The 16,839-nt window shown below is 38.4% G+C and overlaps 1 protein-coding gene across 2 annotated transcripts; it reads left to right on the forward strand.

Moving 5' to 3' along the window:
* Positions 1-2,241: 2,241 nt before the first annotated feature.
* gsr (glutathione reductase) lies at positions 2,242-15,164 on the forward strand. 2 transcript variants are annotated; one of them, XM_061724916.1, is made up of 13 exons: positions 2,242-2,497; positions 5,574-5,889; positions 7,550-7,576; positions 7,662-7,750; positions 8,374-8,443; positions 8,576-8,723; positions 9,994-10,048; positions 10,131-10,230; positions 10,321-10,575; positions 12,190-12,301; positions 14,041-14,172; positions 14,289-14,422; positions 14,527-15,164. In XM_061724916.1, exons 1-13 carry the CDS (start codon positions 2,445-2,447, stop codon positions 14,674-14,676), a joined length of 1,641 nt encoding a protein of 546 aa, XP_061580900.1. In that variant the 5' UTR covers positions 2,242-2,444; the 3' UTR covers positions 14,677-15,164. The 2 variants fall into 2 exon arrangements, with proteins under 2 accessions (XP_061580900.1, XP_061580901.1); XM_061724917.1 differs by having other exon boundaries at positions 2,255-2,497; positions 5,733-5,889.
* The last annotated feature ends 1,675 nt before the right edge of the window (positions 15,165-16,839 follow it).

A 16,839-nucleotide genomic window follows, 5' to 3' on the forward strand; every position in this document is an offset into this window, starting at 1 on the left:
CTGCATCACTTATTTATGAACTACATTATTTATTTATTATTTATTTTTATTGTTTTGTTTATTTTGGTCATCCAAAAAACAATGTGATTACATCGGTGCAACCATCATTATACAGCACACATGGGGAAAACAGCAAAACCAGAGAGTTGAGTTGAGTTGAGTTATATTTTAATGTCCACTAGGGAAATTTGTTTTAGGCATCAAATACATGCATAGCGTATAAAAACACATACAATCAACACATACAGACAGCAACAGATATCAGACTCAATACCACAATAAAATTAGTGAGAAACCAAGCAGCAGTGAACAACATTGCACATTCCCTAGGCTAAAATTGCATCTATCCCGGAACATAATTTCATTACATTTCAATATTGGTACAGTATGAAAAAAAAAGCAAGAACAAAGAATAAAAACAAGCTTTTTCCTCATTTCCTCATTAGCAGCACGGTAGTAAAGATATAAAAACAAGGACTGACTACTACAGATCAGTCAGCAGCTTAGTTACAGCAGATCAGATCTGCTCCTGTCCCCTACCTGTCCCGGTGGGGACACTGCCCTCTAAAGGGAGGACAGGTAGTTTATTTAATAAGGACAGGGAGGTGGGGTGAAAAGAGAGCTTGTAACGATTGCTCTTCCATTTACTGGCTCTGAACCGTTTCCTGGAAGGCAGGAGCTCGTACTCAGAATGTAAGATATGGGAGGGGTCTTGAAGGATGCTTCTGGCCAGAACTACTACCCTTTCCTCATAGATAGTCTGAAGATGTGGATAGCTGCTGTGCCCGATTATCTTCATTGCCACTTTGATTAAGCTGTTGATTTTGTTCTTGAGCTGAACAGGAAGTGCGCAGGAAGAGGCACTACAGAGATGGCTCAAATAGAAAAGGTGTAGGCTGAAGCATGAGCTTGTGATGCCTACCCTATTATCATACAATCAATACTAGACAATGTTTATAAGGAAGTGCAGGAAAAGAAGTTAATGATTGTTAGAGCACACAAACTAAAGACAAATAAACAAATAGTTTTGGCTATCAAAGTATAAATATACATGTAGTGGGATGTCAATACAAATTTGCATCCATGTTTTTATAGTATCAGTACTATACATTAACTGTACAGCAATGTATAGCAATGTATGAATGTGTTTACCCATACATGCACAACCACAATCATACTCTCATGCACACAGACAGTACATATATTCACACATCCAGACACTACACACTCACACTCTTTTGTGTACACACGCATGCACGCACACACTCTCTCGTTATATACCGCTGTTGTGCCAAAAAGTGATTGCCTGCCAGAATCTGATTTCTCCCCTGAAAATGGGTCTTTTTACCTGCCTAAAATTGATTGAAGGCCAAATACAGTTAATGAAAGGTTGTTTCTCCCTAAATATGATTTGATCTCATTCTTGAGCTTCATAATATAAACACTAGAGCTCACAGGATTGCTTTTCTTGCTACTCTTTTAAAGGACCATTACAACACAAAATAGCATTTTTACCTGCCAAAAATTGATTGAAGGCCAAATACAGTTAATGAAAAGTTGTTTCTGCCTAAATATGACTTGATCTCATTCTTGAGCTTCATAATCTGAAAATCTGACGTTTTAGCGCTATCGTTCAACGGGCTGCTGTGCGCACTCCCGCGGCCAGAAATCAGAAGAAATCAGATTCTGGCAGACAATCACTTTTTGGCACAACACCTGTTCATACACTGGATACAAATCCCCCTTTTCGTTGGTGATTTGATGCGTTTGTAAGGCTGCATACCATCCCCTTCCTTTATCTTGGACTGTCATAATCTTTTATTTTCATGATAATAATAATCTTAAAAAAATGCACTGGGAGAAAATACTGCATGAGGTGTGTGTGTGTGTGTGTGTGTGTGTGTGTGTGTGTGTGTGTGTGTGTGTGTGTGTGTGTGTGTGTGTGTGTGTGTGTGTGTGTGTGTGTGTCAATGTCTTTGTAAAGCATGTGATCTGTAAAAAAAAAAAAAAACAATCCTTTGCTTTGAAAATCCTAACCGGAAGTTTCTCTTGGTGAATTATTTCTCTTGACAAATCGGGAAAATGATTCGCAACATTGGTGCAATTCCTGAACAGCTGCTACGTTAATAGTGTATGGTTTCAACTCGTAAATTACGATTGAATCTACACTCAAGCTGCAAAAACAACGTAACGCTTTATGGATTTTTTTAAATCATTATCCACGCCCTGGTAGAAAAATCACAACTTCTCCTGTGAGATTAATACATTTAAAGTGGCACCACGTGTGAATCTCGTTTTAACGAGCTGTTATCAGTACCGGGCCTGTGAGCTGGGATAATAGTACAGGAAGTGGTTTGATGGGTTTGTTTTGCAGGTCAAACCGCAGGCCTGTGTCGCTGCGTGGCAGAGAGTCAAGCTGTTAAAATGCCATCAAAAACATCAACATGCTGCTGGTGAAGATCTGCAGACTGATCCCTCCGTCGGTGGCCCTCGCCAGGTTAGTTAGTTATCTGTATTTCCGTCAATAAGCATAGAAATCAATAAGCAAGATAAACATTTACTTAGGTGAACATGGTGATTATTTTGATCGAAAAGGTCTGGGCTTGAAGCATAAAGCTTATCTTGCCCACCTTTTGAAATAATAGAAAATGCAAAAAGAACAAATGAAGTATCATTAGGCTACACAAAATAATAATAATAATAATAATAATAATAATAATAGCTGTAATAATAATAATAATGATAGCTCTGAAAACAGGAAGTGAAAAGGTGCTAAAGAAACCGACAAAACCAATTTAGGTTGTCATTTCATCTCATGCATGTGTATCGTGTCTATACATCAAATCCTACATACTATACATGCATATGTTCATACCGGTACACACCCACACACACCTACACGCACACATGTGTACATTCTTCTTTGTTTGCTAATTGTGCTTCTATATATTTGTCCATTACCTTTGCTTTGAATAATAGCTGATATGCTTTTATTGAGTTTGCTCATTTAAGGTCATTGTCTAATGAGTTCCACAGTTTTGCTCCTAAGACGGATATACATCTACCCTGGTGAGAGGTGAGTACAGCTTCACAAGCTCACCGGCTAAACAAACATCCAGCAGCAATGCAGAGTCGTCAAAGTCAGCTGTGACTTGTGTTTAATGAAATCAGTGCTGCAGAATTTGCTCTGATTTACTCCTGTTATTGTAGTGAAAGATCCTCGTGTTCGTTTGACTGGTGCGCCATAAGAAAACCAGTGAACAGAATCAAGTGTTAATACAAGCTTTTATAATGTCATGCACAATATTTCCCAGCCGGAGGTACACTTTTCTCAAACCACAGAGGTAGGAGAGAAATGCAAGCTGTGGTCATCAATCCAGTCATATTTATACTGAAAAAGGGAGGTGTTTTGTATGTTATAGGAGCAGATGTTGAACCTTATCTGTGGGGAAATAAACCTAAACATGTCACACTTTCAGCCATAAACATCCTGCTGATTGTTTCTTACTTGAGATGCTAACTCAGCAAATACCTAAGATCACTAAAACTTTGAGGAAAAACAAGATGAAACCTATCTGTTTTAAAGCACCTGTTGCTCTTTTGCCTTCACCTAAAGAAGAACTCAGCTCAAACTGTCAGCTCCTTTAAATCAGGGCTAAAAACATTACTGTTTACATACTCTTAAATGAAATACTTACCTACTGTACTTTACTGCCCTTACTTTTTAAAAGCTTGTTCTTTTTATAATTTTACCTCTTTTCTTATCATTTATTTCATTTTATTTGTTATTTACTGTTTAATTGTGTCTTGCCGCTTTTAATGTTGATGTAAAGCACTTTGAATGACCTTGTGTTGAATTGTGCTATACAAATAAACCTGCCTGGCAGTCTAGTCCTTCAAACCAGGATGTTCCTGCGTTGAGAGTAACCACCAGTGTAGAATCTTATCAGAAATAGAAAGAAGTTTATTGACAAGTAGTTTAACGAAAGAACAAATAATATTAAAAGAAAAAATTTACAACATGTTGGTGATGTTAAAGAGTCTGTACAAAGGTGACCTTCAAAAACTCTTCAAATGTAGAATCTTATCAGAATCAGAAAGAAGTTTATTGCCAAGTAGTTTAACACAAACAAGGAATTTGTTGTGGTGATTGGTGAAATGCAAAAGAACAAATAATATTAAAAGAAAAAATAAGATAAGATAAGAAGCTTTATTATCATTGTACAGTATACAACAAAAAGCTTCCTCCAGGGACAGCAGCTACATTCACAGCCAGAATCCCAAACAGCATAAAATAAAGTGCAATGAAATTAAGTATTTACACAAGGGCTGGTGTTATGAGTGCTGTAGCAGTTTCTTCACAGCCATAGGGAAGGAGCTGTAGGGATAAATGTACGGATAAATGTACAACATGTTGGTTTTAAAGTGGCGGAGTAATGAGTCTGTACAAGGTTGACCTTATAGAAAAACCCTTCAAATATAGAATCTTATCAGAAAGAAGTTTATTGCCAAGTAGTTTAACACACACAATTAATTTGTCGTGGTGATTTGGTGCAATACAAAAGAACAAATAATATTAAAAGAAAAAAATGTACAACATGTTGGTTTTAAAGTGCCGGAGTAATGAGTCTGTACAAAGGTGACCTTTATAGAAAAACCCTTCAAATATAGAATCTTATCAGAAATTGAATTGACTTGAAATTTTATTTCGAACATGAAACAGTAGTGAATACAAAACAATAATAATAAATACATTTAAATAAGAAAACAAAATAAACAAAAATATAAATAAAAACATGCATCCATCATAATTAACATGCTCGAAAAGGAGTAGGAAGAAATAAAAACGTATTACCCCCTAAACTCTATTTCATTATAATCAAAACTAATTTAATTTCTATACAAAAAACAAAAGATATCTATATAACACATACACACACACACATATATATATACACACATACAGAAAGAAGTTTATTGCCAAGTAGTTTAACACACACAAGGAATTTGTTGTGGTGATTGATGCAATTGGAAAAAATAATATTAAAAGAAAAAATGTACATGTTGATTTTAAAGTGCCGGAGTAATGAGTCTGTACAAAGGTGACCTTATAGAAAACCCCTTCAAATGTAGAATCTCATCAGAAAGAAGTTTATTGCCAAGTGGTTTAACACACACAATTAATTTGTTGTGGTGATTTGGTGCAATACAAAAGAACAAATAATATTAAAAGAAAAAAAATGTACAACATGTGGGTTTAATGAGTCTGTGCGAAGGTGACCTTATAGAAAAACCCTTCAAATGTAGAATCTTATCAGAAAGAAGTTTATTGCCAAGTAGTTTAACACACACAAGGAATTTGTTGTGGTGAAATTGAAAAAATAATATTAAAAGAAAAAATGTACATGTTGGTTTTAAAGTGGCGGGGTAATGAGTCTGTACAAAGGTGACCTTATAGAAAAACCCTTCAAACCTTTAAACAACCTAATAGAATCCTGACAGCAGCCTCCGTGCAGCGGCTCATGCGAGGATCACCGTGACTATTGTGAAACCTGTTTCTGGGATTTACACAGCTTTGTTGCGATTCACAATGACACAGCAGCAGCCCGGCCCTCCCCTCGGCGGCTGCAACACCCCCGCACACACTTCCTGGTTATGGCTGTTTTCTCGGGGACTCGAGCCCTCGGCTGCCGCCTCGCTCTCAGGACGCCCGTCTCCTTCTCCCCGCGCAGACACACGCTCCTCCGCCGCAGCATGAGCTCCGACGCGGCCCGCTTCGACTTCCTGGTGATCGGCGGCGGCTCGGGAGGGCTGGCCGGCGCCCGGCGCGCCGCCGAGCTGGGAGCGACCACCGCCGTGATCGAGAGCCACAAACTCGGAGGTACCTGCGTGAGTAAAAGAAAAACAACAAGTACAAGGGAAAAAAACTACAAAAAAATGCTGTTATTCAGCTGGACTCGTGCTGCTCCTGTTATGTCTGTTACCAGGTTCACTGAGAAGCATCCGGACTCCTTTTTGTTTATGTGCAGAGGTGTCAAAAGTATTCACATTCATTACTCAGGTAGAAGTATAGATACTAGAGTTTAAAAATACTCCTGTAGAAGTTGAAGTATCAACTCAAGTTTTTTACTCAAGTAAAAGTATAAGGGTACCGGTTTCAAAACTACTTAGTATAAAGTATAAAAATAAAAGTAATGTAAGGGGGGAAAAAGCCATTGAAAATGAATGCATCTTAGTATAATGCAAATATATTAAAGAACCATATATGTGTACTATTGAGCATTAACATGTGTTTCAGAGAGCAGAAGATATGATGACTAGTTGCCTATAAGTATTGTAATGGTGCAAAAAGTCAAACTTCAGAGGCATGTTATCATTTATCCTAACCTTTAGTGGAATCTACATCCAAGTTTAGTTGCAGGAACGGATGTAAGAACAAAACTGGACAAGAACATCCTTCATTGTGCCAAAACCACAACCAAATTCACTCTATCCGGATGGAGCAATTTAACTGGATTTTTTTTTTTAAAGGCCGAAATGAAATAGAGTAACAAGGCTGTTTTTAAAATTTTAAGAGTAAAAAGTACAGATAATTGTGTGAAAATGTAAGGAGTAAAAGTAAAAAGTCGTCTGAAAAATAATTACTCCAGTGAAGTATAGATAGCCAACATTTCTACTTAAGTAAGTACTTCTAAAAACAATATGTTTAAATAAAAAGTCAGGTGTTTTACTGATCAAGACTGACTTAAACATTACAGCTGTGTTTAAAGCTAACCTGTTTACTACTGGCAACCATGAGAGAGAATCATGCATGCAGTTAATATTTGATCAGGTAGAGCAACCCAATACCAGGCGTGCAGCCTTATTTTGGGCAATCTGCAGCTTTCTGAGCTCACCTTTAGCGGCAGATCCCCAGACCACAGAACAATACTCAAGGTGTTATTCAGTTTAAAGCAGCCATTCCCACCGTGGTGCTAGTGTACAGTGTATGAACAACTTGGTCTTGAAATAAGATGAATTGCAACTGAGATGAACAACAACACATTGCATGTTGCCCTTTTGGTTATTTATTCAACCAAAGCCAACTAAAATCCTCAACTGTGAAAAATATACAGGTAAAAAAGTATAGTTTAGGGATTTAAGAGCAGCAGACAGCTTCTGTGAAAAAAAAACAACTACGGTACATCTTGGAAACTGTAAGCCTCATTTCAGCTGTTAAAGTACACTGCATCTAATATTTGACACATAAATAGAAATGGAGAACCTAACTTAAGGTTTTCATCATGCTGATTACAAAATATCACCCTTTTGTAAACCATGAACTTGTGAAATATAGTGTAGTCTTCTGCACCACTGTCCCGCTTTGCTTTGTATTTGTCTTAAAGTGCACGACCGCTCCCTTGATATGTAAACCCTGTATCTAACTCTGAAACACACTGAGGCTAAATCATGAGACTTTTGCAGTGTTCGTCTTCAAAATATCAGATGTTTGGATCTTGTTTGATCTTGATTGCACTGAATAACTATGCTGTTTCTGCTGTTTCCTCAGGTCAATGTTGGCTGCGTTCCTAAAAAGGTAAATTTCTTATTCTCCTTGTGCTTGTTCAAATATTAACTGGAAACCGCCACGACAAAGTCGCTGTACATTTCCATTTCCGCAGGTTATGTGGAATGCTGCAGTTCATGCCGAGTATCTACACGATCACAGCGATTATGGCTTTGAGACTGGAGACGTTCGTTTCAGCTGGGAGTAAGTTTCAGAGTCTGTTGGTGTTTGGTTTCACCTCTTTTATGCAAGAACAATGAGCTCTTTTGAAAGCCGCTGTTGCTTTTTCTAGGAACAAAACGGTTTTCATGTCACAGGACGACTTCTCTCTTTGTCTCCCATTTGTTTCTTCACTTTTACCCACTTCTCTTTTTCGAGCGCCACCCAGTTGAGTCAAAATGACTGTTGGAGATAAGCCTGTGGAAGGAGTGGTTCAGTGCCACACGGGGCTGGCCAGTCGGGGCTGTTTACACAAGAACAAAGATGTTTCAGTGATACTGCAAGGCATTACTTGCAGAAATACTTGAGTGAAAATATAAAGTGACAAAGGCTGCGTGTGAAGCCTCTAGGGCCTCAACTTTTTAAACAATTATAGTAGTAACTGTATTTATGGTATGAGGCATTTACCAAATAACCTGCATTTACCACATAGTCATACATTTGTCTGTGTGCAGGGTTCCTAATCCACATGGCATGAAATGCTTAGCTTGAGGCTTTCTTAGTCGTTAAAAACAGACAAGTTTTTCTGGTCAAGTTGGTCATTGTCTACAGATGCAGGAGACTTTAGCAACACTGTCTTTTTTTTTCCTTTTCTTTTTTGTTTGCAGAACTCTCAAAGCCAAAAGGGATGCATACGTTGCACACCTGAACCGCATTTATCGCAACAATCTTGACAAGGTAACTAAAAATGAATATTGTGGTTAACCTGCAGGTTTGTCATCAGTTATAAGTATTCAGGCTCGTTTTAGTTTGTATTTATGAGGAGAAAAGCTAATTGTGGTGACAGTAAAGACACATGCTCTTTTCTAGGCTAAAATCCAGACCATCCAAGGCTATGCCAGGTTTACAGACGACCCTGAGCCCACTGTGGAGGTCAATGGAAAGAAGTATACGGCGCCTCACATCCTCATTGCCACTGGAGGGCAGCCTTCTGTTCTGAGTGAAGCTGAAGTTCCCGGTACGACGAAGGCCCAATCCAATACACCCCCTACTTTCTTTCACTAGCCCTACTTTCTTTCACTGGTCCTACTTTCTATCACTACACCTAAAAAAGAAGGGACAGATTTTAGGGCACTTGAAATCTTCCCAGGGCCCTGTCCCAATACTCCCCCTACCCCTACTTTCAGCACCACCCCTAAAATCAGGAAGCTGAGAGCCAAAAGCTGTTTTAATTTCAGCCGTAGCGCTGTTAATATGCCAATTTATTAAGTTTTAATATTTTTTCAGGCGTAAAAGTAACCGCTAAGATCCCCAACCTGGGCTAAGTTTATCCAAATAACGCCTGTTAAAAATTTGACCCGATGTTTTCGGAGATGATAAGAGCCGCCGGTCCGGGGCGCAGCAGCAGCAGCAGCAGCCGGAGTAAAGACGTGTTCGCCAGGTCAACCTGCGCCGTCATCCCGGGGAGAAACCTGCAGCTCTGTGGAGAATTACCGCTGGCTGAAATAAATAATTTAGGAAGATAAATGTTGGTTTAATAGATGAAATCTATCAGTTGTAGCTACGCCTGTTAAGAAATTTTCTCAGAAAATTTCGAGATTTCTGCCTGCCTGCCGGCTTGGGAGCTGATTTATGGGTCCGCGTTAAATCGACGCAGAGCCTACAGCGTAGGATACGGCGTACGGCGCGCGTCGCCGCGTAACATCGACGCAGAGCCTACGGCGTAGGTTACGTAACCTACGCCGTAGGCTCTGCGTTGGTGTAACGCGGAACCATAAATCAGCCTTTATTCTGGCGTGATCTTCGGCAAACAGGCAAACAAGTCATTATGTACATTCACTGAGTGAATATTATGAAAGTAAAATATATACTTCTCGCTAGAAATGTAATCAAAACGCATTTTTATGCAGAAACTAACTCAAAATATTGATTTTATTCACTAAAACATAAGAAATGTCCGCCATGTTTTGTTTTTTTTTTGGATTCAGTCCGCAAATGACGACGAAAAGCATTCTGGGAAATTTTTTTGTCCCTAGATCAGCTGGACAGCATCGGAAATCCCTACATCCGTAGGGACAAATTGATAGCAACTACACTACTTTTCTTCACTACCCCTAGGTGGAAAGAGGAATTGGGACACCACTACCCTCACGGGAACGCGCAAAATTTAGGGGTAGGGATGAAAGCGAGGGGTAGTGGGAGTATTGGGACAGGGCCTGAGAGAAGACGAGCAGCTTGTCTCAAACTCCACCATGAGTACTAACCTGCTGTTTCTCTGACAACTTCAGGGGCGTGTCTCGGGATCACTAGTGATGGCTTTTTTGAACTTGAAACCCTTCCAAAGTAAGTTTTTCATATAATCTCTGGTGTGTTTGAACATGTCCAGGAACATTTCCGTCTCTAATAAAGAGCGTTTCTCCGGCAGGCGCAGTTTGATTGTGGGTGCTGGATATATTGCAGTGGAAATGGCAGGCATTCTGGCCACGCTGGGGTCCAACACATCCCTCATTATTCGACAGACGGGGGTAAGAATAAAACAGCTGCGACCCAGAACCGTTCCAGCGGGGCTCGGCAGTGCAGTAACCTGATTCTCTCCGCTCGTCTTCTCCCTTCAGGTTTTGCGAAACTTCGACACCTTCATCAGCAACAACTGCACCAAAGAGCTGCAAAACAACGGCGTGGATCTGTGGAAGAACTCGCAGGTGAAGTGTGTGAGTAAAACGGACAGAGGCCTGGAGGTGACGCTCATCACGAAAGACCCGGAGAAGAAGAACGATGAAGAAAAGACCACCGTCATCCAGGATGTGGACTGCCTCATGTGGGCCATCGGCAGGCAGCCCAACATCGCGGGACTGAACATCGGTGGGATGGTAACAGTCTGCTGTTCAGTGTACTGTGATACCAAAAGAAAATGATTCACTTTCTCAGGCTTTACCTAGCCGTATACAAAACCAAAATAAATTCATTTTTTAGCAGGTCTTAAAGTTGGGTAACACAACAACTTTAGATGAACATAAAAAACATATCTGGGAATAAGAAAAGACAGATGGTACATAAGTTTTATGTTGTTTTTAAGTATGATGAGTGAAGTTTACATATACAGGACTGTCTCAGAAAATTAGAATATTGTGATAAAGTTCTTTATTTTCTGTAATGCAATTAAAAAAAACAAAAATGTCATACATTCTGGATTCATTACAAATCAACTGAAATATTGCAAGCCTTTTATTATTTTAATATTGCTGATTATGGCTTACAGTTTAATATTAAGATTCCCAGAATATTCAAATGTTTTGAGATAGGACATTTGAGTTGTCTTAAGCTGTAAACCATGATCAGCAATATTAAAATAACTAAAGGCTTGCAATATTTCAGTTGATTTGTAATGAATCCAGAATGTATGACAGTTTTGCTTTAGAGAAAATACAGGACTTTAACACAATGTTCTAATTTTCTGAGACAGTCCTGTATTTAAAGCAATGATGTCTGAACAGGCCCACGTATCCAACGAACACTATTCATATGGTGCCGATTCACAACTGAGGTCTTCTCAGGATATTTTATTAAAATATAAAGATATTTTACCTCTACAGACATATGTATGGGTTTTCAGTAGCGCTGCAGTTTCTTTGGTTTAATGTGACGAGAGGAGAAACCGAAATGAGAACACGCCATAGTTACTTATTTTTCCGTTTATGAACATTTAAGATGGAGGAGAACATGAAGGGCGTAACAGAGCTCGTTAACTATTAATGGGGCCATTTCAGGCTGCAACAATAAAATGATAAATTGTAATTTTACATGTGAACAACGGCTCAAAAAATGAGGCTTAAGCGCAGCCTGCAGAACAGGATTTGCACACCTGAGGCTGTGAAAAATTCACAAGATCGCTGGCTCCGTTTTACAGAACTCCCTTATGGCCTCCACACGGAGGTTTTCCTACGGGACTTTGGACCTACTGTATCCCAAGACACTTGGAAACACTTGACGCTAACATAGCTCTGCCTGCTCCCAAATTATTTTTTTCTTCTTCTACAATTACTCTCCCTATAATTGTTAGTCTTCATCTATCTAAAATAATGATGACCTGTTGGAGTATGTGCAGGGTACAAAGCTACTGTAAAAGCATCAAAGATTAAAATGAGATGGGAGGAAATTAGCATAATGTGGCCACTTTTATGTTGTGTGTGCACTTTTCTGTGAAGTCTATGGCTCAGAGGACTCTCGGTGAGGGTGGCCTCCGTCTTCTGTGATGTGCTTTACGTTTAATCCTGCTCGGCTGCCATGAGTCGTTGTTGTTTTATGCTGTAGACATGATTTCTCTGCTCAACTGCTCTTTCATTTCACTGTCATCACAGTGCAGTTGGGAAGAGAGCAGAAGCAGTGTGGCTTTCCAACCAAGTTTGGTTCGCGGCTCAAAATGAAACGGGGATTAAAAGGTCCAGATTCTTGACTGTATTGTTGGTTTTTTCTCTGTTTTCCAGAAGGTGGATACGGATGAGAGAGGCCACATCATTGTGGACGAGTACCAGAACACCTCTCGACCTGGCATCTACGCCGTCGGAGACGTCTGCGGCAGAGCTCTTCTCACACCTGGTAAGAAGGTGTACAGACGACACAATTCTTCTGAGAAATCTGTGTTTAAAGTCCAGTTTTTCCAAATCAAATTCTATAAAGGCTTTTTATGTTAATGTATTTAAATTATTTCATATAAAAAAAAATTGAGATGCAAAGTGTTCATAGGCACATTGATATGGCTTGTTTTGGGGAGTTTTAGCCAGTTGTATGGAGTTTGAGTCACTTTATTTCCTTTTATATGAATGAATGAATTGTTTTAAGGAGGCTAAACTGACAAAGGTTGGTCTTAGCCTTCATCCATTGGAATTATGGTATGGTTCTGTAGAAATGTATGGAGGACACATGTTTTGATTGCGTTTCTCTTCTGTAACAAAAACAAAAATCATTAATGAACTTCTGGTAGCAGGTCACCATAAATTTACGTGAGCTGCTGTAGAGTTTGTGGCTCTTATATTTACACGTCCTAAGGAGGTTTGAACTCCAACTTGGCGGAGTTGGCATTTTTTCTTCACTTTTTGCACCTCTTTTTCAAAAGCACACAGATTTTTTGTTTTTTATATTCTTTTAGGAAGACAAAAAAATACTTCAGGTTTGGGTCATTTGCATGTTCACTGTGGTGTGAGATAACAGGTCAAATTAATGATGTTTGCTGAAGGATATCACTCCTGTCGCTGGGCTCATATCAGCATTCAAAGCAGATACACCGGGAGGAGATCTTCAGCTGTATTGATGCTAAATTATCTAATGTTAAGTTTTGCTCCAGGCGTTTTTATTTGTGCCTTTTGCTATAAAACAGATTTATGACTCTCTGGTCACACATAAAGCAGTTTCTCTTAAGCTGAAGCGACTGTAATTGTTTTAATGCTCGGTTTGGAAAAAGTAGCATTCGGCCAAGCTTAAAGTTAACACATAAAAAGTGCAGGGTTTTAAAGAAAAGACACCTAAAAGATCCTAGTTGCTGAAAAAGTGGCACTGTAGTTGAACTGTAGCTTCTCCGTTTGTCCATCCTGTGTGGAACCAGAACCAAATGTTCTCCAGCTCTGTTGACCCGGTGTAATAAACAGGTGTTATATTAGATACGAAATCTATTTCTAAGCTTTATGAAAAAAATATTTTATATCACAAACAATTTCTTAGAGACACCTGAAAATCGATTTTTTTTTTTTTTTTTTTTTTTTTTGCAGAAGCTAAGACTTTTGGTGTTTAAAAAAACGGAGTGACTATTTGCACCATGGTACAAATAGCAAGCCCCCATCAGCTGAGCTATTCACACCCTGTTGACATATGGAAACAAATGCAACAATTGGAACCATGTCAAACAATAGAGCCAGGCAAACGTCTGCTCTCACACTTTTGTATGAACAATTTTTTGCTCTTATGTCATTGTAAGAGATTTTGAAGAGATTAAATAAAGTTTATCAAAAGTGGTGTGAATACCTGTCAATCACTGTTGAGCTGATGGATTTTTTATTTTTTTTTTCCTATAAATTTTTTTTTTCTAATAATACATGAATGCAAATAATGATATTGGTAGCAGGGTGTAAATAGCCTACGCATCAGTACTTGCACCTGGGTGTAAATAGCCTAAGCCTTAAAAAAAACATATGGTAGCAGCAGTACTAGTTTTTACCTGTGTTTTTATTTTTTTTTTAATAAGTATATTATCCTTTTTCTTTTTTTTTTAGCTACGTGGAATGTTTTTGTTTTCCGATTAATGTCATTCAGAGCCTGACTGATTATGTTACTTGTTGGGGCAGTTGCCATCGCTGCAGGCAGGAAACTGGCACACCGACTCTTTGAAGGGAAGAAAAACTCCAAACTGGACTATTCCAGCATTCCCACGGTGGTGTTCAGCCACCCACCTATCGGCACGGTGGGCCTCACTGAGGGTGAGTCTTGATCCCAGGTCGCCTTTATGCTGCATTTACGATAAATTAATCTGGGTTGTTCAGGAAGGTAAAAAAAACAATTCATACATTTACATTTGTTTATGTTCATGTCACAGAGGAGGCTATTAGATCCAGAGGAAAGGAGAATGTGAAGATCTACAAGACTTCATTCAATCCCATGTACCATGCCATCACAACCAGGAAGAGTCAATGCATCATGAAACTAGTGTGTGTGGACAAGGAGGAGAAGGTACGAGTTGTTCCTCATTTTTAAAAGGCTGGCTGATGTTATTTTTAACATTCTTTGTAAATTCTGTACCTTTTTTTTCCTCTTGAATTGTCTCCCATCTCCAGGTGGTGGGTCTGCACATGCAGGGCATCGGCTGTGACGAGATGCTGCAGGGATTTGCTGTGGCCATTAAAATGGGAGCAACCAAGGCAGACTTTGACAGGACTGTTGCCATCCACCCCACCTCATCTGAGGAGTTTGTCACGATGCGTTAAAACAAACGCAGTCCAATCTTTATAAAATAAAACCAGCTACTCAGACAGTCACTCTGCTGTACTACTCTTAAATCAGCTCCAATAATTGCTTTATGAAAATAGTTATACATTTCTATTTCCTCTCATCCAGGTGACCTTATTCTTACGCAGTGTTCCACCTTTTTTCTCTATTTCTTTTCTAATTTTTACAGAAACGGACCAAGACTGCACAATGGCCCTCTTGAACTGTACTGTGGGTCTTGAAAACTGATTGAAAATTCTTGATTCAATTTCAATAATTGTGAAAAGGAAGTGATTGTCAAGAAATTGCATGGAAAGTCAAAAGACTTTTCTCACAGACTATACGTTTTGATTTGTCAGTTATTTGTCAAATGAATCTATTAAACACTGCTGCTCTTTGAGGCACCTATTCACTACCAATACAAGATGATGACGTATATCAACTGTAATGTTCCAACGATCCAATAAACTCACAAGTTGTTTCTTAAGCGATGGGAGTATTAACTCATTTGGTGGCAACGCCCTTTGTTTTTTTAGCACTTTAAACGAGCCCTGTCCTGTGTGTGTGTGTGTGTGTGTGTGTGTGTGTGTGTGTGTGTGTGTGTGTGTGTGTGTGTGTGTGTGTGTGTGTGTGTGTGTGTGTGTGTGTGTGTGTGTGTGTGTGTGTGTGTGTGTGTGTGTGTGTGTGTGTGTGTGTGTGTGTGTGTGTGTGTGTGTGTGTGTGTGTGTGTGTGTGTGTGTGTGTGTGTGTGAGAGAGAGAGAGAGGGTGTGTTGGTGATAATGGCCAAAACATGTTTATTTAAACAAGAGGATCAGTTGTTCTATCAGTTCTATAAATATTAACACAAGTCAGCTATTCACAAATTAGTTTTATGTGACCCTTTTTGTTTTTCTTTCTTTTTTACATCATATGTAAAATTATAACAAATGTCCTGATGGGTGTGTTAACTGGTTTGGTAACAAGAATATCTTAAAGTTGCAATGCTATTGCAGATGTTTGCAATGTATATCCTCACATTCACCTGTTGCATAGTTACATGGAAAATCAAATAGTGTAAGAATTTGGTAGTTTCATTAATCATATTCAAGAACAATTGTGAGGCACATGTACATTCCTTTGTGATTAGTGTGTACTGGTGTAGTCATACATTTTACACAATCACATTTAGTTACCCTCAAGATTACTAAATGTTTACTTTCTTATGAATGAATGAATGAATTTATTTCGAACATGTATATAAAAAAAATAAATAAACAGTAACGTCTCCATATGCACATAGGTTCAAAAAAGGAGTAGGAAGTATACAGTTTTTCGTAGTTCCTACCCCTTTATAACAATGAATTTACATTATTGCTATTATTATATCTACACAATATCCATATAAATATAGTCTATAAATACTAAGTAAACATGCCTATTACTACATAATTATCCATATAAGTATATACAAAATATAGATATATATATATCAATATAGAAAATATAAATATATACTATATAAACTACATACATATCCCTATAAATATATATATGCTACATACATAATAAATATATAAAACATATATTACATAATTATAACTATCCCTCTCAACATATAATATATACTACATAAATATCCACATAAATATCTGAACATATCTTAAGCAAGTATAATATACAATTTTTCCCTATTTTATTTGTTTAGCACACTCCTCATTAACCCATTTCCTCTTCCATATACTTGTTTATAAATATTTTTTTGTATCTCTTTTTAAACAGATTTATGTTAGTACTTTGTTTCATTTCCTGCTCCAAACTGTTCCACAGTTCGATATGCACGTTGTTGTTCATACTTTGTTTTCTAAAATGTAGTTCTCCCCTTAGATTATAGCCCCTTTCTCTCTCTGTGAACATTCCTTGGATATTTTTTGGTAGTAGATTATTCCTGGCTTTGAACATTATTTGCATGCAAACTTTGATTTAAATAATATAGGTAAATATTTCAAAAAATTATTTACCTTCACATCACACCCACCCCGGTTTCCACTTCTTCGACCTGTTGCCCTCTGGGAGGCGCTTCAGGTCCATACGAACCCGCACAAAAAGACTCAGGGACAGCTTCTTCCCCAAAGCTGTGAACTTTCTTAACCAGTAAACTACCTCATACTGTGCAATATTTTCT

The sequence above is a fragment of the Cololabis saira genome, chromosome 7 (genome assembly GCF_033807715.1).
Source record: "Cololabis saira isolate AMF1-May2022 chromosome 7, fColSai1.1, whole genome shotgun sequence".
Lineage (NCBI taxonomy): Eukaryota > Metazoa > Chordata > Actinopteri > Beloniformes > Belonidae > Cololabis > Cololabis saira.

Bases quoted from the DNA above. Each gene is read 5' to 3' on its own strand.
- gsr (XM_061724916.1), top strand. From the start codon at position 2,445: ATGCTGCTGGTGAAGATCTGCAGACTGATCCCTCCGTCGGTGGCCCTC. The intron at 12,302-14,040 runs GTAAGAAGGTGT...TTGTTGGGGCAG, and splicing joins CAGAGCTCTTCTCACACCTG to TTGCCATCGCTGCAGGCAGG. The intron at 14,173-14,288 runs GTGAGTCTTGAT...TTCATGTCACAG, and splicing joins CACGGTGGGCCTCACTGAGG to AGGAGGCTATTAGATCCAGA.